The 22,445-nt window shown below is 41.5% G+C and overlaps 1 protein-coding gene across 3 annotated transcripts in view; it reads left to right on the top strand.

The window, feature by feature from the left end:
• FBH1 (F-box DNA helicase 1) overlaps positions 1 to 22,189 on the top strand; it is a 33,951-nt gene extending 11,762 nt beyond the window's left edge. For 2 of the 3 annotated variants that reach the window (XM_069033976.1, XM_069033990.1), the window contains exons 9-21: positions 1,137 to 1,305; positions 2,023 to 2,251; positions 3,044 to 3,131; positions 3,696 to 3,782; positions 4,038 to 4,174; positions 10,852 to 10,951; positions 14,219 to 14,340; positions 16,406 to 16,481; positions 17,819 to 18,016; positions 19,009 to 19,134; positions 20,290 to 20,396; positions 20,918 to 21,058; positions 21,880 to 22,139. In XM_069033976.1, coding sequence (XP_068890077.1) covers positions 1,137 to 1,305; positions 2,023 to 2,251; positions 3,044 to 3,131; positions 3,696 to 3,782; positions 4,038 to 4,174; positions 10,852 to 10,951; positions 14,219 to 14,340; positions 16,406 to 16,481; positions 17,819 to 18,016; positions 19,009 to 19,134; positions 20,290 to 20,396; positions 20,918 to 21,058; positions 21,880 to 21,999 — 1,700 coding nt within the window. In that variant the 3' untranslated portion in view covers positions 22,000 to 22,139. Of the gene's footprint in view, positions 1 to 1,136; positions 1,306 to 2,022; positions 2,252 to 3,043; positions 3,132 to 3,695; positions 3,783 to 4,037; positions 4,175 to 10,851; positions 10,952 to 14,218; positions 14,341 to 16,405; positions 16,482 to 17,818; positions 18,017 to 19,008; positions 19,135 to 20,289; positions 20,397 to 20,917; positions 21,059 to 21,879 lie in introns of all 3 variants that reach the window. The other variant, XR_011155987.1, reaches the window with a different exon arrangement.
• The last annotated feature ends 256 nt before the right edge of the window (positions 22,190 to 22,445 follow it).

The raw sequence follows: 22,445 nt of genomic DNA, 5'->3' as shown, positions 1-22,445 counted from the left end.
TTCCCTGTAACTCCTGGAGGAAGAGGGAATGCCTGAGGGAGGCTGTGATCCCGTGGGAATCCCTGCTGGAGCAGGGTCCTGGCAGGAGCTGGGGATCCATGGAGAGAGGAGGGATCCAGGCTGGAGCCGATTCCTGGTGGGATCTGTGACCCCACAGGGACCCCAGGCTGGAGCATTCCTGAAGGACTGAGCCCATGGCAAAGGGATCCAGGCTGGAGCATTCCTGAAGGAATGATCCCATGGCAAAGGGATCCAGGCTGGAGCAGTTCCTGAGGGACTGAGCCCATGGCAAAGGGATCCAGGCTGGAGCAGTTCCTGAGGGACTGAGCCCATGGCAAAGGGATCCAGGCTGGAGCAGTTCCTGAAGGACTGAGCCCATGGCAAAGGGATCCAGGCTGGAGCAGTTCCTGAGGGACTGAGCCCATGGCAAAGGGATCCAGGCTGGAGCAGTTCCTGAAGGACTGAGCCCATGGCAAAGGGATCCAGGCTGGAGCAGTTCCTGAAGGACTGAGCCCATGGCAAAGGGATCCAGGCTGGAGCAGTTCCTGAAGGACTGAGCCCATGGCAAAGGGATCCAGGCTGGAGCAGTTCCTGAAGGACTGAGCCCATGGCAAAGGGATCCAGGCTGGAGCATTCCTGAGGGACTGAGCCCATGGCAAAGGGATCCAGGCTGGAGCAGTTCCTGAAGGACTGAGCCCATGGCAAAGGAATCCAGGCTGGAGCATTCCTGAAGGACTGAGCCCATAGCAAAGGGATCCAGGCTGGAGCAGGCAGTTCCTAAAGCTGTGCCAGGATAGGTTTAGGTTGGATGTTATAAAAATTCCATTCTGGAAAGGCTTATCCAACCCTGGCACAGCTGTCTGGGGCAGGGATGGAGTCCCCACTCCTGGAGGGATTTAAAAACCCTGTGGATGTGGCACTGGGGGACATGGATGGCCTTGGAAGTGCTGGGGAATGGTTGGGCTTGACCTTAAAGAACTTTTCCAACCTAAATAATTCCATAATTCTCTGAAATCAGGGGTGAAGTGGAATAGTGGAGTTTAGACAGCAGGAGAGGGAAGTTGAAAAGAATAATTTCTGGAATCATTCATTCCTGACTCTGGATATTTTATTCCTTATTCTCCTCTCCTCTCCAGGCACAGGGAAAACCTCGACCTTGGTCAAGTACGCGGAGAAATTCCCGGAGCTGAAATTCCTTTACGTGGCTTTTAACAAAGCTGTGGCAGAGAAGGGGAAAAATGTTTTTCCAAGGAATGTCACGTGCAAGACATTCCACTCCTTGGCGTTCGCAAGCATTGGGAGACAGTGAGTGGGGAATTCTTTGTGGAAGCAGGGAAAGGACAGGGAAAAGGAAATGGTTTTGAAGGAAGCCTTTGGGATCTGAGGCAGCAGAAATAATGGGAAATTTGTTATTTATGGTTTCCAAATGGATCCAGTTGGATGCTCCGGGGATTTGAGCATCCATGGGAGCCTGAGGAATCCCTCCTTGCCCTGCTCTTGCTGACACGGACCCTGTTGCTGTTTTGGGGGCAGCTCAAAGCCAAAGAGCTCCTCAGAGGGAGATGGAAATCCACTGGGAATGAGATTTTCCTGCTTCCCATTTCCGCTGGAGCGGCACAACCACTCCAGGCTCTGCTTTTCCTGAGCAGAGGAATCAATTTCCTTATCCTGAGTTGTTTTAATGATCCAATTTCTGTCCATTGGAGCTGGGGATAGGAAGGAAAACGAGCCATGACCTGGAAAAAGAGGGGAATAAAAGAGGGAAATCCCATTCCCTGGCTCTGCAAACAGTCTGGAATTCCAGAGATGAGCTCAATTTTCCATCTCTAAAATGTCTAAAATCAACAAATTCCTGCTTCCACCAGGACAAATCTGTGCAGGTTGGAAAGATATTCCATTCTAGGAATAATGAGGATGGATTGGGATATAAATTGGAGCTTTTTCCAGGGATAGTGCACCAAAAAAAAAGGGATTCCTATGTGTTTTAACATCTCTGTTATCTTTTTATCACCTCTGGCACAGCTACAAAGACAAAGGCAAGCTGAACTTCTCCAAGATGTCCGTTTACTCCATCAGCTTCCTCCTCCAGAACCGGAAGGGCCAACCCCTGTTTATAAGAGGGAAAACCGTGTCCCAGACTCTGGAAAACTTCTTTTCCTCCTCGGATGAGGAGATCTGTGAGGAGCACACGCCCCTGTGGTTCAAAAACACTAACGGGCAGATGCAGCTTGTGAGCCGAGAGGAAAAGGAAGTGAGTTTGGAGGATGGAGCCTCTGGAATTGCCCAAGGTTGGATGGGGCTTGGAGCACCCTGGGATAGTGGAAAATGTCCCTGCTCACGGCAGGGGGTGGCACTGGATGGGATTTGAGGTCTGTTCCCACCCAAAGCATTCAATGATTTTATTGAACCATCCATGTTCAGCCCCCCCTCCCAAAATGTTTCGCAGGGGTCTTCCCATGTTTCAGTGAAATTCAGGAAGAAGGGCTGGGATTGGGGAAAACTTCAGCCAGAGAAAGGGTTGGGGGAAATCCTGAGCTCTGGAAGAAAGCAGAGGTTGGAAACGACATTCCAAAGAGGTTGGGAGGAAGAATCAAAGGTTGGGAGGAAGATGATGCTGTTTGGGAAAAAAGGGATAATCCCAGTTTTCCCTAAGGGATATTTCCAGCCAACCTCCTCACCAAATCCTCGTGGATCCCAGGAGCTCCTTGGGATGGGAAAAAAAGTGCCTGGGGCTTTTTGGGGAATGGCTTCCCACTGCCAAAGGGCAGGGATAGATGGAATATGGGGAAGGAATTCCTGGCTGGGAGGGTGGGCAGGGGCTGGAATGGAATTCCCAGAGCAGCTGGGGCTGCCCCTGGATCCCTGGCAGTGCCCAAGGCCAGGCTGGACATTGGGGTTTGGAGCAGCCTGGGACAGTGGGAGGTGTCCCTGGACATGGCAGGAGGTGTCCCTGGATGGGCTTTGAGGTCCCTTCCAACCCAAACCATTCCATTTTATGGATTGATCCCTGATTTATCCCAATCCTTGTGTTTTCCCATTTCAGCTCAATGTGGAAGAGGCCAAAGAGATTTGGCACAACATGAAGAAGCTGGATGGAGATGCAGAGAAGAGATACAAGATGACTTGTGATGGTAAAAGAGATGGCAGATCCCTTGGGATACATGGCTGGAGTGGAAAAATCAACAGATTCGTGCTTCCTGCTTCTGGCTGAGCATCCAGAAAGAGAAAATCCCTTTTTTCCTGCCACTGGCTCACCAGGGAATATCCCTCTGGCTCAATTTTTCATCTATAAAATGCATTAAATGAACAAATTTTCTTCCCACCAGGACAAAAATGTGCAGATTTTCAGGATATTCTGGTTTTCAGTGGCTCAAACTCGGGCCCAAAAGTTGGAAGTTGCTTCCAGCACATCCTTTCCTCTGGATAGTGCCAGAGGTAACTAGGAAAAACCTTTTTCTGGGAATTTTTGGGGGCATTAAGAAGTTTGGAGTCATCAAATTTGAGATTGCAAAGGGAGACAGAGATTTTTTTGCAATCCCTTCCAAATGTCCTGGAAATTCCAAGCAGGAAGTAGGGCCAAAAATGTTACAAAACAACTGGAAAAAAAAGGAAAAAAGGGATTTGTTTGAAGGATCCTGGTGGTTTATGCTGAGGGAATTCCCCTCTCCCTGAAATTCCTGATATTTTTCCCTCAGGATATTTGAAGCTTTGGCAGCTCAGCAAGCCCCAGCTCTCAGGGTACGACGCCATTTTTGTGGATGAAGCCCAGGATTGCACTCCAGGTGAGTTTTTCCGGGAGCTGCAGCTCCAATCCCACTTCCAGAGGGGATTTCCATGTGCTCAAGGATGTGGGAGAAGCGTCTGAACTTAAATACTTGGAATTTAAATAAATTTGCCCCTCAGCTTTTAACATTTTAACTGAGCTTTCCCTTGGGTTTGGAGCAGGTTCCTCCCTCACGATCCCAGCTGAGCTTTTCCTTCATCAGCCCTGAGTTTGGAGCAGGTTCTTCCCTCACCATCCAATGTTTTTCCTGCAGCCATCGTGGATATTGTGCAGTCCCAAAAATGTGGGAAAATCCTGGTGGGAGACCCTCACCAGCAGATTTACACCTTCCGAGGGGCCGTCAACACCCTTTACGCGCTGCCTCACACCCACGTGTACTACCTGACCCAGGTGAGGGCATGGTTTTCCATGGATTCAGCCCAAATCCAGTGGAAAGGTTTTAACAGGCACAATTCCTGCAGTTTGGCACCTTGCAGGGTTTGCTTTTCCCTGGATTGCTGGGGAATCCAGCACTTGTGGGCCTTTAGTGGAGTGATCCCATCCCGTGGCTGGAAAAGTGGGAGCTGGGATAGAGGCCTTGTTTCAGGGAGATCCTTTCTTTTGAGGAGATCATACCTGGAATGCTGGATCCAGCTGTGGGATCCAACAGCAGCAGGATGTGGAACTGCTGGAGCAAATCCAGAGGAATCCACAGAGCTGCTCCCAGGGCTGGAGCCCCTCTGCTCTGGAACCAGGCTGGGAGAGCTGGGAATGTTCCCCTGGAGAAGGGAAGGCTCCAGGGAGAGCTGAGAGCCCCTTGCAGGGCCTAAAGGGGCTCCAGGAGAGCTGCAGAGGGACTGGGGCCAAGGGCTGGAGGGCCAGGAGCCAGGGAATGGCTTCCCAGTGCCAGAGGGCAGGGCTGGATGGGAGATTGGGAATTGGGAATTGCTGGCTGGGAGGGTGGGGAGGGGCTGGGCTGGAATTCCCAGAGCAGCTGTGGCTGCCCCTGGATCCCTGGCAGTGCCCAAAGCCAGGCTGGACATTGGGGCTTGGAGCAGCCTGGGACAGTGGGAGGTGTCCCTGCCCATGGCCAGGATTTCCAGGAATATTTTGAGGGGGATTTTGATGCTCTTTTCAAAAGAAAAATTGTCCAGGAATGGACAATTGGTGGGAATGGCATAATTTGGGTTTAAGGATGACTAATATTTCTAGGAATATTTTTGAGGGATTTTGGTGCTTTTTCCATGAAAAAGTTGTCCAAAAGATTGATGAGAATCCTATAATTTCACTTGAAGAATGCCTGGGATTTCTAGGAATACTTTTTGGGGAATTTGTTGCTCTTTCCAAGAGAAAAATTGTCCAGGAAGTTGGTGGGAATTGTATCATTTGGGTTTAAGTATGACCAGGATTTCCAGGAATATTTTGGGGGATTTTGGTGCTTTTTCCATGAAAAAGGTGTCCTAAAGGTTGGTGGGAATTGTGTCATTTGGGTCTAAGAATGACCAGGATTTCTAGGAATAATTTTGGGGGAATTTGTTGCTCTTTCCAAGAGAAATGATGTGCTGAAAGTTGGTGGGAATTGTGTGATTTTGGTCTGAGAATGACCAGGATTTCTAGGAATTTTTGGAGGCATTTTGGTGCTTTTTCCATGAGAAAAGTTCTCCAGAAGGTTTTGAGAATGACCAGGATTTCCAGGAATATTTGGGGGGATTTTGGTGCTTTTTCCAAGAGAAAAGTCCTCCAGAAGATTTTAAGAATGACCAGGATTTCCAGGAATATTTTGAGGGGGATTTTGATGCTTTTTCCATGAAAAAGGTGTCCAAAAGGTTGGTGGGAATTGTGTACTTTGGGTCTAAGAATGACCAGGATTTCTAGGAATAATTTTGGGGGAATTTGTTGCTCTTTCCAAGAGAAAGTATGTCCTGAAAGCTGGTGGGAATGGTGTGATTTTGGTCTAAGAATGACCAGGATTTCCAGGAATATTTGGGGGGATTTTGGTGCTTTTTCCAGGAGAGAAATTATTCTGAAGGTTGCTGGGAATTGCATAATTTGGATTTAAGAATGACCAGGATTTCCAGGAATATTTTTTGGGGAATTTGTTACTCTTTCCAAGAGAAAAGTTCTCCAGAAGATTTTAAGAATGACCAGGATTTCCAGGAATATTTTGAGGGGGATTTTGGTGCTTTTCCATGAAAAAGGATCCAAAGGTTGGTGGGAATTGTGTCATTTGGGTCTAAGAATGACCAGGATTTCTAGGAATAATTTTGGGGAATTTTGTTGCTCTTTCCAAGAGAAAGGATGTCCTGAAAGCTGGTGGGAATTGTGTGATTTTGGTCTAAGAATGACCAGGATTTCCAGGAATATTTGGGGGGATTTTGGTGCTTTTTCCAAGAGAAAAGTTCTCCAGAAGGTTTTGAGAATGACCAGGATTTCCAGGAATATTTTTCGGGGAATTTGTTACTCTTTCCAAGAGCAAAATTTCCAGAAGATTTTAAGAATGACCAGGATTTCCAGGAATATTTGGGGGGATTTTGGTGCTTTTTCCAGGAGAGAAATTATTCTGAAGGTTGCTGGGAATTGCATAATTTGGATTTAAGAATGACCAGGATTTCCAGGAATATTTGGAGGCATTTTGGTGCTTTTTCCATGAGAAAAGTCCTCCAGAAGATTTTAAGAATAACCAGGATTTCCAGGAATATTTGGAGGGATTTTGGTGCTTTTTCCATGAGAAAAGTCCTCCAGAAGATTTTAAGAATGACCAGGATTTCCAGGAATATTTTGAGGGGGATTTTGGTGCTTTTTCCATGAAAAAGGTGTCCTAAAGGTTGGTGGGAATTGTGTACTTTGGGTCTAAGAATGACCAGGATTTCCAGGAATAATTTTGGGGGAATTTGTTGCTTTTTCCAAGAGAAAAGTTCTCCAGAAGGTTTTAAGAATGACCAGGATTTCTAGGAATATTTGGGGGCAATTTCTTGCTCTTTCCAAGAGAAAGGATGTGTTGAAAGTTGGTGGGAATGGTGTGATTTTGGTCTAAGAATGACCAGGATTTCCAGGAATATTTTTCGGGGAATTTGTTACTCTTTCCAAGAGCAAAATTTCCAGAAGATTTTAAGAATGACCAGGATTTCCAGGAATATTTTGAGGGGGATTTTGATGCTTTTTCCATGAAAAAGGTGTCCAAAAGGTTGGTGGGAATTGTGTCATTTGGGTCTAAGAATGACCAGGATTTCTAGGAATAATTTGGGGGGAATTTGTTGCTCTTTCCAAGAGAAAGGATGTGTTGAAAGTTGGTGGGAGTTGTGTGATTTTGGTCTAAGAATGACCAGGATTTCCAGGAGTATTCTGGGGGGATTTTGGTGCTTTTTCCAGGAGAGAAATTATTCTGAAGGTTGCTGGGAATTGCATAATTAGGATTTAAGAATGACCAGGATTTCCAGGAATATTTTTTGGGGAATTTGTTACTCTTTCCAAGAGAAAAGTTTCCAGAAGATTTTAAGAATGACCAGGATTTCCAGGAATATTTTGAGGGGGATTTTGATGCTTTTTCCATGAAAAAGGTGTCCAAAAGATTGGTGGGAATTGTGTACTTTGGGTCTAAGAATGACCAGGATTTCTAGGAATAATTTTGGGGGAATTTGTTGCTCTTTCCAAGAGAAAGGATGTGTTGAAAGTTGGTGGGAATGGTGTGATTTGGGTCTAAGAATGACCAGGATTTCCAGGAATATTTGGGGGGGATTTTGGTGCTTTTTCCAGGAGAGAAATTATTCTGAAGGTTGCTGGGAATTGCATAATTTGGATTTAAGAATGACCAGGATTTCTAGGAATTTTTGGAGGCATTTTGGTGCTTTTTCCAAGAGAAAAGTTCTCCAGAAGGTTTTGAGAATGACCAGGATTTCCAGGAATATTTTTCGGGGAATCTGGTGCTTTTTCCATGAAAAAGGTGTCCTAAAGGTTGGTGGGAATTGTGTCATTTGGGTCTAAGAATGACCAGGATTTCCAGGAATATTTGGGGGGATTTTGGTGCTTTTTCCAGGAGAAAAATTATACTGAAGGTTGCTGGGAATTGCATCATTTGGATTTAAGAATGACCAGGATTTCCAGGAATATTTTTTGGGGAATTTGTTACTCTTTCCAAGAGCAAAATTTCGAGAAGATTTTAAGAATGACCAGGATTTCCAGGAATATTTTGAGGGGGATTTTGGTGCTTTTTCCATGAAAAAGGATCCAAAGGTTGGTGGGAATTGTGTCATTTGGGTCTAAGAATGACCAGGATTTCCAGGAATAATTTTGGGGAATTTTGTTGCTCTTTCCAAGAGAAAGGATGTCCTGAAAGCTGGTGGGAATGGTGTGATTTTGGTCTAAGAATGACCAGGATTTCCAGGAATATTTGGGGGGATTTTGATGCTTTTTCCAAGAGAAAAGTTCTCCAGAAGGTTGGTGGGAATGGCATCATTAGGGTTTAAGTATGACCAGGATTTGTAGGAATTTTTGGAGGCATTTTGGTGCTTTTTCCAAGAGAAAAGTTCTCCAGAAGGTTTTGAGAATGACCAGGATTTCCAGGAATATTTGGGGGGATTTTGGTGCTTTTTCCAGGAGAGAAATTATTCTGAAGGTTGCTGGGAATTGCATCATTTGGATTTAAGAATGACCAGGATTTCCTGGAATATTTTTCGGGGAATTTGTTACTCTTTCCAAGAGCAAAATTTCCAGAAGATTTTAAGAATGACCAGGATTTCCAGGAATATTTTGAGGGGGATTTTGGTGCTTTTTCAATGAAAAAGGATCCAAAGGTTGGTGGGAATTGTGTCATTTGGGTCTAAGAATGACCAGGATTTCTAGGAATAATTTTGGGGGAATTTTGTTGCTCTTTCCAAGAGAAAGGATGTGTTGAAAGTTGGTGGGAATGGTGTGATTTTGGTCTAAGAATGACCAGGATTTCCAGGAATATTTGGGGGGATTTTGGTGCTTTTTCCAGGAGAAAAATTATATTGAAGGTTGCTGGGAATTGCATAATTTGGATTTAAGAATGACCAGGATTTCCAGGAATATTTTTTGGGGAATTTGTTACTCTTTCCAAGAGAAAAGTTCTCCAGAAGATTTTAAGAATGACCAGGATTTCCAGGAATATTTTGAGGGGGATTTTGATGCTTTTTCTATGAAAAAGGTGTCCAAAAGGTTGGTGGGAATTGTGTCATTTGGGTCTAAGAATGACCAGGATTTCTAGGAATAATTTTGGGGAATTTTGTTGCTCTTTCCAAGAGAAAGGATGTCCTGAAAGCTGGTGGGAATTGTGTGATTTTGGTCTAAGAATGACCAGGATTTGTAGGAATTTTTGGAGGCATTTTGGTGCTTTTTCCAAGAGAAAAGTCCTCCAGAAGATTTTAAGAATGACCAGGATTTCCAGGAATATTTTGAGGGGGATTTTGGTGCTTTTTCCATGAAAAAGGATCCAAAGGTTGGTGGGAATTGTGTCATTTGGGTCTAAGAATGACCAGGATTTCTAGGAATAATTTTGGGGAATTTTGTTGCTCTTTCCAAGAGAAAGGATGTCCTGAAAGCTGGTGGGAATGGTGTGATTTTGGTCTAAGAATGACCAGGATTTCCAGGAATATTTGGGGGGATTTTGGTGCTTTTTCCAAGAGAAAAGTTCTCCAGAAGGTTGGTGGGAATGGCATCATTAGGGTTTAAGTATGACCAGGATTTGTAGGAATTTTTGGAGGCATTTTGGTGCTTTTTCCAAGAGAAAAGTCCTCCAGAAGATTTTAAGAATGACCAGGATTCCCAGGAATATTTTTCGGGGAATTTGTTACTCTTTCCAAGAGCAAAATTTCGAGAAGATTTTAAGAATGACCAGGATTTCCAGGAATATTTTGAGGGGGATTTTGGTGCTTTTTCCATGAAAAAGGATCCAAAGGTTGGTGGGAATTGTGTACTTTGGGTCTAAGAATGACCAGGATTTCCAGGAATAATTTGGGGGGAATTTGTTGCTCCTTCCAAGAGAAAGGATGTCCTGAAAGCTGGTGGGAATGGTGTGATTTTGGTCTAAGAATGACCAGGATTTCCAGGAATATTTGGGGGGATTTTGATGCTTTTTCCAAGAGAAAAGTCCTCCAGAAGGTTTTAAGAATGACCAGGATTTCCAGGAATATTTGGGGGGATTTTGGTGCTTTTTCCATGAGAAAAGTTCTCCAGAAGGTTGGTGGGAATGGCATCATTAGGGTTTAAGTATGACCAGGATTTGTAGGAATATTTGGAGGCATTTTGGTGCTTTTTCCAAGAGAAAAGTCCTCCAGAAGATTTTAAGAATGACCAGGATTTCCAGGAATATTTTTCGGGGAATTTGTTACTCTTTCCAAGAGCAAAATTTCGAGAAGATTTTAAGAATGACCAGGATTTCCAGGAATATTTTGAGGGGGATTTTGATGCTTTTTCCATGAAAAAGGTGTCCAGAAGGTTGGTGGGAATTGTGTACTTTGGGTCTAAGAATGACCAGGATTTCTAGGAATAATTTGGGGAATTTTGTTGCTCTTTCCAAGAGAAAGAATGTCCTGAAAGCTGGTGGGAATTGTGTGATTTTGGTCTAAGAATGACCAGGATTTCCAGGAATATTTGGAGGCATTTTGGTGCTTTTTCCATGAGGAAAGTCCTCCAGAAGGTTTTAAGAATGACCAGGATTTCCAGGAATATTTGGGGGGATTTTGGTGCATTTTCCAAGAGAAAAGTTCTCCAGAAGGTTGGTGGGAATGGCATCATTAGGGTTTAAGTATGACCAGGATTTGTAGGAATTTTTGGAGGCATTTTGGTGCTTTTTCCAAGAGAAAAGTCCTCCGGAAGATTTTAAGAATGACCAGGATTTCCAGGAATATTTTTCAGGGAATTTGTTACTCTTTCCAAGAGCAAAACTTCCAGAAGGTTTTACGAACGACCAGGATTTCCAGGAATATTTTGAAGGGATTTTGATGCTTTTTCCAGGAGAAAAGTTCTCCAGCAGCTCAGTGGGAATCCCATCATTCCCTACAGAGCAATCCTTTGATAGTTCCAACAATTCCCTGTGCTTTTCCTGCTGATGTTGGGATTTTTCCATGCAGAGTTTCCGCTTTGGCCCCGAAATCGCCTACGTGGGAGCCACGATCCTGGATGTGTGCAAAGGGATCCGGAATAAAACCTTGGTGGGAGGAAACCAAAAGGGTGAGGTGGGATTGGGAATTGGGGAGAGATTCCCAAATAATTGGAGTGTTTTGGGATCTGAATGGGGATTAATTCATTAGCTAATTATAAATAGTAATGTAATAATAATGTAAGAAATATAGAATTTATTGTAATGTAAATAATATATTGTAATAGGGATAATAATGGAATAATAGTGTAAGAAACATAGAATTTATTGTAATAGAAATAATATATTGTAATAGGGATAATAATGGAATAATAGTGTAAGAAATATAGAATTTATTGTAATAGAAATAATATATTGTAATAGGGATAATAATGGAATAATAGTGTAAGAAACATAGAATTTATTGTAATGTAAATAATATATTGTAATAGGGATAATAATGGAATAATAGTGTAAGAAACATAGAATTTATTGTAATAGAAATAATATATTGTAATAGGGATAATAATGGAATAATAGTGTAAGACATATAGAATTTATTGTAATAGAAATAATATATTTTAATAGGGATAATAATGGAATAATAGTGTAAGAAATATAGAATTTATTGTAATAGAAATAATATATTGTAATAGGGATAATAATGGAATAATAGTGTAAGAAACATAGAATTTATTGTAATAGAAATAATATATTGTAATAGGGATAATAATGGAATAATAGTGTAAGACATATAGAATTTATTGTAATAGAAATAATATATTTTAATAGGGATAATAATGGAATAATAGTGTAAGAAATATAGAATTTATTGTAATAGAAATAATATATTGTAATAGGGATAATAATGGAATAATAATGTAAGAAATATAGAATTTATTGTAATAGAAATAATATATTGTAATAGGGATAATAATGGAATAATAGTGTAAGAAATATAGAATTTATTGTAATAGAAATAATATATTTTAATAGGGATAATAATGGAATAATAGTGTAAGAAATATAGAATTTATTGTAATAGAAATAATATATTGTAATAGGGATAATAATGTAATAATAGTGTAAGAAACATAGAATTTATTGTAATAGAAATAATATATTGTAATAGGGATAATAATGGAATAATAGTGTAAGAAATATAGAATTTATTGTAATAGAAATAATATATTGTAATAGGGATAATAATGTAATAATAATGTAAGAAATATAGAATTTATTGTAATAGAAATAATATATTGTAATAGGGATAATAATGTAATAATAATGTAAGAAATATAGAATTTATTGTAATAGAAATAATATATTGTAATAGGGATAATAATGGAATAATAATGTAAGAAATATAGAATTTATTGTAATAGAAATAATATATTGTAATAGGGATAATAATGGAATAATAGTGTAAGAAATATGAAAGGGTGATTAAATGGATACAATTTAATGGTTTTTAATTGAAAATTGAAGGTATGTTTAAAAAGAAATAGTGGATAAATTTTCTAACATAAAATTAATTAAAATGTAGATATTAAATTCATTAAAATGTCAATATTAAAGTAATAATGAAATTCATTAAAATGTAAATATTAAAGTCATAACAATGTCAATATTAAATTGAAAATACAATATAAAACTATAAAATAAAATTATTGTAAAATAGAATTAAATAAGTAAATAGTAAATGGAATTGGTAAATAGAAATAGTAAATAGAATTAAATAAGTAATAAAATATAAATAATAAAAAATTTAAAAAAATAAAATATTAATAACATTAATAAATACCAATCGTTAAGTTGATACTGTTTAATTTAAAAGTTCAAATTTATGATTAAATTGACTTTAAAAGTCAAAACTTGAATTAAATTTCTGAAATTAAATAAATAATATTAATAATGAATATTGATCAGTAATTCAGAGTTTAAGTTTAAAATTTAAATTTAAAATGTAATTTACATTTAAAGTTTGAAACAATTAAATTAGTTTGATTTATAAAACTGAATAAATAATATTATGAATTAAACTAAAAACAAATAAATTAAGAAAATGAGTCTAAAAATGTCAATTTAACATTAAATTTAGGTTTATATTTATAAAAATGTTATTAAATTTATAAAATTTAATAGTAATAAGTAATAATAAATATAAAGAGTAAATAAATTAAATTAAGAGAGTTTAGAAATTTTAAGTTAACATTAAAGGCTAAAAATGTAAAAAAATTATTAGATTTGTAACTAATTAATGATGCTAATGATAAATATTAATACATATTAACAATTAATTAAAGTAAGGAAATTAATTTTAAAATGTAAACTTAAGTTTAGAATTAAAAGATCAATTGAATTTTTAAAACTAATTTAATAATATTAAAGATAAATATTAATAATACATGTTAACAATTAAATCAAGAAAGTTTAAGAATTCAAATTAAAGCTTTAGATTCAGTAATTAAATTTATGAAACTAAATCAATAATGCATATTGATAATAAATGTTAATAAATACTGCTGATAAATATGAGTCAGGAATTAATTAAATTAAGAAGATTAAAAAATAAATTTAGAATGAAATTTAAGTTTCAAATTAAAAACTTTAAATGCATAAAGCTAAATTAATGAGGACTATTAGTAATAAATATTAACAATTGAATTAAGAAAATTAGCTTAAGAATTAAAATTAATGTTTCAAATTAAATAATGAAATGAAATAAATTTGAATATTGATAATAAATATTAATAATAAATACTATTGATAAATATTAGTCAGGAATTAATTAAATTAAAAAACTTTACATTTAAAAATTAAATTGAAAGTGAAATTTAGGTTTAAAATATAAAAACTTTAGGTGTATAAAACTAAATTAATAAGGACTATCAGTAATAAATATTAACAATTAAACTAAGAAAATTAGCTTAAGAATTGAAATTAAAGTTTAAAATTGAGTAATTAAATTTTTAAAACTAAACCAATAATAAGTATTGATAATAAATGTTAAGAATAAATACTGCTGATCAATATGAGCCAGGAATTAATTAAATTAAGAACCTTTACATTACAAAGTTTAATTTAAAGTGAAATTTCAGTTCCAAATGTAAAATCTTTCAGTGTCTAAAACCAAATTTCAAGGGTTTTCATTAATGAACATTAATTAATGGATTAATTAAATTAATAATACTTAATAAGTGACTTCTTTGGTTAATCCAATTCGATCCACAGTGCCTATTAGTCATAAATAATTAAAAAATCAATCAATCAATCAATCAATCATCCTGCTGTATGGAGGCGTTGGGATGGAATTCCTGCTGGGAATGGCCGCGGATAACGGGGAATTGCTCCTGCAGGAGACGTGAGGGGAGGCCGGGCCGGGAAGATGGCCGTGCTGTCCCGGAGCAACTGGAACGTGTTTGAGGACGCCGTGCAATTCACTGCCAGAGACCCCCCGGCCAAAATCCACGTCATTGGGGTGAGGGGCAGCGCTTCCCAGTCCAATTCCAAGGATTTATGTGAATATTCCAGGAAAAAACAGGAATTTTTTGTGGCCAGGGACGACCTTATACTCCAAGCTGTGCAGGCTTCATCCCGGTTTTGGGCTCATTTGTCCCGTTTTTATGAGGAATGCAGCAGGGAAAGAGGGATGGATGGCTGGGCCAAGCCATTCCAAGGATTTAAATGAACATTCCAGGAAAAAGCAGGAATTTTTTGTGGCCAGGGACGCCCTTATTCTCCAAGCTGTGCAGGCCTCATCCTGGTTTTAGACTTTTTTGTCCCGTTTTTAGACTTCTTTGTCCTGTTTTTATGAGGCATGCAGCAGGGAAAGAGGGATGGATGGCTGGACCAAGCCACTGCAAGGATTTAAATGAACATTCCAGGAAAAAGCAGGAATTTTTTGTGGCCTTGGAAGTTGTTTGGAGTTGTTACTCTCCAACCTGACCAGGCCTCATTCCGTTTTTGGGCTCATTTGTCCTGTTTTTATGAGGAATGGAGCAGGGAAAGAGGGATGGATGGCTGGGCCAAGCCATTCCAAGGATTTAAATGAACATTCCAGGAAAAAGCAGGAATTTTTTGTGGCCAGGGATGATATTTGGAGTTGTTACTCTCCAACCTGACCAGGCCTCGTCCCATTTTTAGACTTCTTTGTCCTGTTTTTATGAGGAATGGAGTTGTTTGGAGTTGTTACTCTCCAATCTGACCAGGCCTCATCCCGGTTTTGGGTTCATTTGTCCCGTTTTTATGAGGAATGCAGTAGGGAAAGAGGGATGGATGGCTGGGCCAAGCCATTCCAAGGATTTAAATAAACATTCCAGGAAAAAACAGGAATTTCTTGTGGCCAGGAACACCCTAATTCTCCAATCTGACCAGGCCTCATCCCGTTTTTGGGTTCATTTGTCCCGTTTTTATGAGGAATGGAACAGGGAAAGAGGGATGGATGGCTGGGCCAAGCCATTCCAAGGATTTAAATGAACATTCCAGGAAAAAGCAGGAATTTTTTGTGGCCAGGGACGCCCTTATTCTCCAAGCTGTGCAGGCCTCATCCTGGTTTTAGACTTTTTTGTCCCATTTTTAGACTTCTTTGTCCTGTTTTTATGAGGCATGCAGCAGGGAAAGAGGGATGGATGGCTGGACCAAGCCACTGCAAGGATTTAAATGAACATTCCAGGAAAAAGCAGGAATTTTTTGTGGCCAGGGATGATATTTGGAGTTGTTACTCTCCAACCTGACCAGGCCTCGTCCCATTTTTAGACTTCTTTGTCCTGTTTTTATGAGGAATGGAGTTGTTTGGAGTTGTTACTCTCCAACCTGACCAGGCCTCATCCCGTTTTTGGGTTCATTTGTCCCGTTTTTATGAGGAGTGGAGCAGGGAAAGAGGGATGGATGGCTGGAAGAAGTAATTCCAAGGATTTCAGGCAGCTCTGGCTGCCTTTGGCCCAGCATTCCTGCATTATGGGAATAAAAATCATCTGGAATTGCAGGCTGGGTGGAAAAACGGGGAAAGAACAACCATTTTGAATGTTCTCTTGAGAGACAGCAAAACTGGTGGAAGCTGGAGAGGTTGGAGCCTGATTTTGGGAATTTCACCAGGCTTGGAGCCTGATTTTGGGAATTTTAGCAGGTTTGGAGCCTGATTTGGGGAATTGTACCAAGTTTGGAGCCTGATTGGGGGAATTTTAGGCTGATATTTCAAATTCTCCATCCTTTTCCCAGCCAAATTCCAATTCAAGGAGGGTTTGAACTGCTCAGGACTTAAAATCTTTTGCAGTTTGGAATAAATTGAATTTAAAATACAATAGACTCAATTATTGCTATTGTTACTATTATTCATAATAATAATAAAAATTAATAATATTCTTTTAAATATCAGTAATATTATAATTATTATTATTAATATAATATTTCTTTATTGTTGCTGATTATTATTTATGATTCGTAATATAATTATTTTAATAATAATGATAATGATAATGATGATGATGATGATGATAATAATAATAATAATAATAATAATAATAATAATTTTGTCTGTGTTTTAGGGATTGGAGAGATTTGGCCTGAGCAGAATTTATGACATTTGGAAGCTCAGCCAACCTGCAGATATCAGGCAGAATTGTGAGTATTTCCCTCTCCTTCTTTTTCCTGGGATTTTTTTGGTTTTGCTGGAAATTAAAGCCCTTTTTGATGGTTAATTTCATATTTCCTCATTCATTTTTTGGTCAAAACGTGATTTTTTTAATGGTTTTATCACAGGCTGGGCTATTTTAGCTGCTTAATTCCAGAAATCCCAAAATTTGGGAATTGTCAGGCACCTTTTCCCAGCTTTCCACTGTGACTCCTTCTTTTCAGTGGGAGTAAACCCAGAATTTGGGGCTTTTTCCCTCTGTTTTTGAATTTTAGATCATTTTGGATTTATCTTAGGCTTTGCCTGGATTGTTTTGGTTGTAAAGCTCCCTTTTCAAAATTTCCTTTAAAATATGGAATAAAATTCAGGATAAAAATTCAAGGAAAAAAGTTCAGGAAGAAATTTCAGGATAAAATTCAGGGAAAAAGATTAAGGAAAATAATTCAGGAGAAAAAAATTCCGGGAAAAAAAATAAGGAAAAAATTAAGGAAAAAAATTCAGGAGAAAAAAATTAAGGAAAATATTCAGGAGAAAAAAATTAAAGAAAAAATTCAGGAGAAAAAAAAATCAGAATAAAATTCAGGAGAAAAAAATTAAGGAAAAAATTCAGGAGAAAAAAATTAAGGAAAAAAAATCAGGAGAAAAAAATCAGGATAAAATTCAGGAGAAAAAAATTAAGGAAAAAATTCAGGAGAAAAAAATCAGGATAAAATTCAGGAGAAAAAAATTAGGGAAAAAATTCAGGAGAAAAAAATTAAGGAAAAAATTCAGGAGAAAAAAAATCAGGAGAAAATTCAGGAGAAAAAAATTAAGGAAAAAATTCAGGAGAAAAAAATTAAGGAAAAAATTCAGGAGAAAAAAATTAAGGAAAAAATTCAGGAGAAAAAAATTAAGGAAAAAATTCAGGAGAAAAAAAATCAGGAGAAAATTCAGGAGAAAAAAATTAAGGAAAAAATTCAGGAGAAAAAAAGTAAGGAAAAAATTCAGGAGAAAAATCAGGAAAAAAAAATCAGGAAAAAATTCAGGAAAAAGAATTCAGGACCAAAATTCAGGATAAAATTCAGGAAAAAAATTCAGGATAAAAATCCCTCCTTTAAAATCCAGCAGCAGCAGACGAGTTTTTTATGGAGAAAACAAAGGATTCACCAATTTACCCCAAATAATTGATTACACGGATGTTATTCCCAATTTTTCGGGTGGCGAACTTCCAGGAAAATTCCTTTGGCAGCTGGAAAACAAAAGGGAGCTTAATGCAGGATGGAAGAATCTTAATCAAACCTTTAATTAAAACGAAAAGAATCTCAAATCAACTCATCCTCCCTTCCAGCAAACCTCGTGATTAACGATTCCTTCATCAAAAGATGGGAGGAAAGCCAGGGATTCATCGGGCTGAAGGAATACGCCGAGCACGTCGACGACAGGGACCTGCAACTGAAGATTTCCATCGTGGAGAAACACAGGGAACGGATCCCAGAGCTGGTGGAGAGGATTAAGGGAAGCCACGTGTCCCAGGAATCGCTGGCAGGTGGGGCCACGTTGTGTCCCTGACCCAGGAGCCAAATTGGAGTTGTTTGCCAGTGCTGCTCCAGCTGGGAATCCTCCTCATCCTGCAGAACGCCTGGGGCTGGGCTGGGTTGGGTTTTTAGGGAGAAAGGAGGTGGAACAGGAGCTTTTGGGATTGGAGCTGCTCCGCTCTGGAGGCAGGCTGGGAGAGCTGGGGGTGCTCACCTGGAGAGGAGAAGGATCCAGGGCGAGCTTCCAGAAAATTCCAGAGCCTAAAGGGGCTCCAGGAGAGCTGCAGAGGGACTGGGGCCAAGGGCTGGAGGGCCAGGAGCCAGGGAATGGCTTCCCAGTGCCAGAGGGCAGGGCTGGATGGGAGATTGGGAATTGGGAATTGCTGGCTGGGAGGGTGGGGAGGGGCTGGAATGGAATTCCCGGAGAATCTGTGGCTGCCCCTGGATCCCTGGAAGTGGCCAAGGCCAGGCTGGACACTGGGGCTTGGAGCAGCCTGGGGTAATGGAAGGTGTCCCTGCCCATTTGGGATTCCTGTTGGAATTTGGGAAGGGGACAAAGCAATCAAGTAGAGAATTCCTCAATACAGAGCATTGCTGTTTGGGAATGTGGCTGGAGCTCAGGATGGCAACCAGGAATCTCCCTTGGTGCGAAGATCCCTTCATCCATCTGGATTCCCCACAGAGGAGCTTTGCTCCCCATTTAAATGTGGGAGAAGGGGACTGGAAGCAGAATGAAATGAAATGAAAAATGAAATGAAAAATGAAATATGAAATGAAATATGAAATGAAATATAAAATGAAATATAAAATGAAATATAAAATGAAATATGAAATGAAATATGAAATGAAATATGAAATGAAATGAAATATGAAATATGAAATGAAATGAAAAATGAAATGAAAAATGAAATATGAAATGAAATATGAAATGAAATGAACAGTACCATTTTTGCTGCAGGGACTGATCCTTTTTCCTTCTTTTTCCCACACCTGCTGGATCCAGATTTTCTCATCGGGACCGCCCACCAAGCCAAAGGCCTGGAATTCGACACCGTTTCCCTTGCAGATGATTTTGTGCAAATCCCTTCTGTCAGTAGGGCTTTCCTGAGGGGAATGAACATCATTCCTGGTAAGGGAATCCCAAAAAGTGGGAAAGAAAAGTGTGGTGAGGGGCTGGAGCATGGGAACGGAGCTGGGAAGGGACTGGAGCCCCAGGAGCGGCTGAGGGAGCTGGGAAAGGGGCTCAGCCTGGAGCAAAGGAGGCTCCGGGGGGACCTTGTGGCTCTGCACAAGTCCCTGACAGGAGGGGGCAGCCAGGGGGGTCGGGCTCTGCTGCCAGGGAACAGGGACAGGAGAGAGGGAACGGCCTCAGGCGGGGCCAGGGGAGGGGCAGGGTGGATACTGGGAAAATTTCTCCATGGAAAAGATTGGAAAGCATTGGAATGGGCTGCCCAGGGCAGGGGTGGAGTCGCCATTCCCAGAGGGATTCCAAAGCCCTGTGGATGTGGCACTTGGGGATGTGGGCAGTGGTGGCCTTGGCAGTGCTGGGAATGGTTGGACTCGATGCTTCAGAGGCCTTTCCCAAGCTAAATGATTCCCTGATTCCCTGATTCCAAGATCTTGTGTCCAAACAGAGTAAGAAGAAGAAAGGGAAAGTTTTGTACCTGTTTTCAGAGCCCTCCCAGGGATTTTTCCTATTAAAATCACTTCTCCTCCCCCATTCTCCTGCACATCTTTTCCAACCCTAAGGATTGTCCAATTCCATGAATATTCCCGCTTGGAGCTGTGTAGCAGCAAAGACCAACCCAGCCTTGGGAAAGGCCCTGCTTCCCAGGGGCTCATGTTTTGGAGGAGCTGCTCTCTGCCCAGGGAGCAGAGGGGATCCAGGGGCTGGGGAGCTCCTCAGGAGCCAAGCCTGTGCCCCAAACAGGAAAATGGGAAGCTGGGAGTGGCTTCTCTGGGCGTGCAGAGTCCTGCCTTTGCCTGGAGGGAGGAATGTGGGATGAGGCAGGAGCTGCTGATGGTGTGGGGACCTGCACAGCAAACTCAGGGCCTGCCAATTCCTGCTTTCCCAGAGAAACAGCTGCTGGCCTTCCAGAAATGGAATCCTGGAATGGTTTGGGTTGGAAAGGACCTTAAAGCCCATCCAATTCCATGGGCAGCAACACTTCCCACTATCCCAGCTTGCTCCAAGCCTCATCCAAGCTGGTTGAGGCACTGGAAGAACCACAGAGCTGTTCATCCTTGCTCCCTAAATCCATGGATCATCTCTCCTCCGTCCTAGGCAGGACCCCTGAGGATGAGTGGAACCTGCTCTACGTGGCCGTGACCCGAGCCAAGAAGTGCCTGCTGATGTCCAAATCCCTGGAAAACCTTTTAATGTTGGCTGGAGTAAGTGAAACCTTCCCAGGGCAAGGAAATCCTGCTGTGGGCTCACTTAAGGCCCACTGCACCAAAGGATCATCCTGAGATCCACCCTGATCCTAGGATTCATGCCGTGGACTGTTCCTTGTGCTGGCACACCCCAGAATAGCAGGAATTGCTTTTATTCCTGCATTTTGCTGCTCCATGCAGAGATTCCAGTAGGAAGACACAAGATTGCAGTGGAGTTTTTCCCACATTCCCTGCATTTGGGTGTTGTTTTCCACAGATCCTGAGTTCTTATCTCCATGGAAGTGTGTAGGTTCCCTTTTCCCTGCCTGCAGTGGCTTCCTCCTCTTCCTTTATTTCCTTCCTTTATTTCCTTCCTTCCTGCTGTTGGCTTCTGCCAGAGTTTCTTCATCCCCAGGAATCTTTAAGTCCCATCACGTCCCAAGTTGCTTCCTTAGGGGTTAAAAAAATAAAGGAACAACCTGTTCCATCCCCTCAGCTCCCTCTGACGGGTGATATTCCCTTTTTCCCGTGTCTCCTAGGAGCGTTTCCTTCGGGTGGAGCTGCTGAGTGAGGCTGTGAAGGACAAGGGCAGAGCTCCCATCGCTTGTTGCGTGTCAGGATGTGCAAAATCCCTGGAATTCAGTTCTGGGCTGGTGGTGAAGAAGCTCCCGTTGGCTCACGTACGTCCCTTCCCTGGGATTTGGGGTTTGGGAGCTTTCCCAAGCCATTCCAATCCCTGTTCTGAGCAGGGATCTCAGCTCCCCATCCATTTATTTGTGTGAATTCCAAGGGTGATTCCGGGTCATGGTGCACTTCCCACAGATCCACTCCATCCTGAACATCCCATCTGACACCTCAGATGGAGCCAGGCTTGGGGTTTTGTGGTGTCAGATCTCGTGTGTGACTCTTGGAGCCCTTGGAGCATCCACCTGGGATTGGCACAGCACTGCTGGCCCCAGTGACAATCCAACTTTTGGGGTCAGGTTTGGGTTCGATCCCACCTGGATCCTTGTCCAGAGGGTGCTGGAAAGACCAAGCTCCATAGGGAACATGAGGTCAATCTGTGGAGCTCCATGTCCAGGACAAGGGATGACAGCTCCGAGCCGTCAGCAGGGACAGGAGCAGTGACAGGAGAGAGGGAACGGCCTCAGGCTGGGCCAGGGGAGGGGCAGGATGGATATTGGGAACATTCCTTCATGGAAAGGGTTTTCAAGCATGGGAATGGGCTGCCCAGGTGGAGTCCCCATTCCTGGAGGGATTTCAGAGCCGTGTGGATGTGGCACTTGGGGACACGGGTGGCCTTGGCAATGCTGGGAATGGTTGGACTCCATGTCCTTAAAGATCCTTTCCAACCATTCCATGATTCTGTGTGGGATTTCCTTGCTTTGGGCACATCATGGCTCCCTTCCCTGGATGTGAGGGGGTTGTGGCAGAGCTTGGAAGCAGAGATTGAGTTCCTGCAGCTTCCTCTTCCCTGGAATCTCCTCTTTTCCTCCCGCAGAGCGACGGCAGCCGGGATCCCGGGGGATTCCTGTGCCAGGCCTGCACCGTGCAGTGCTTCGGCTCCCTGACCCCGCTCACCTCCTTCCCAACGATCAGGGAAGAGCCCGTCCAGCTCTAACAAAGCCCTCCAGCTTCCCAGAGCCATCCTGGATGTGGGACAAATCCTCTTGGCACATCCCAGCTCCAAAATCAGGTGGATGTCGGAGCAGGATTTTAGCCCAGCTCCAAAATCAGGTGGATGTCGGAGCAGGATTTCAGCCGAGCTCCAGAGGAACCTCCAGGCTCCCTGGGGAAGATGTGGTGCCTTCCCTCCAGCCCTGCCTCATCCTTCAGGAGCTGGGAAGTGGGATATCCAGAGGAATCTGCTCTGTAGGAATGGGATCGGACAGAGCAGGGTTCATTTTGGAGCATTCCCCCTCTTCCCCCCATCACCAGTGTCCAGACTGCCCAAATATCCCATCGTTCCTGGAAATCCCTCTGACCCACTGAAAAAAGAGGAAACACAATGGAAAGTATCCAAAGAAAGTTTATTTTTTGGAAATGAACTTTTCCTGCCCAGCCATG

The sequence above is a fragment of the Aphelocoma coerulescens genome, chromosome 1A, assembly GCF_041296385.1.
Source record: "Aphelocoma coerulescens isolate FSJ_1873_10779 chromosome 1A, UR_Acoe_1.0, whole genome shotgun sequence".
NCBI lineage: Eukaryota > Metazoa > Chordata > Aves > Passeriformes > Corvidae > Aphelocoma > Aphelocoma coerulescens.
This window is presented reverse-complemented; position numbering and strand designations above follow the sequence as displayed.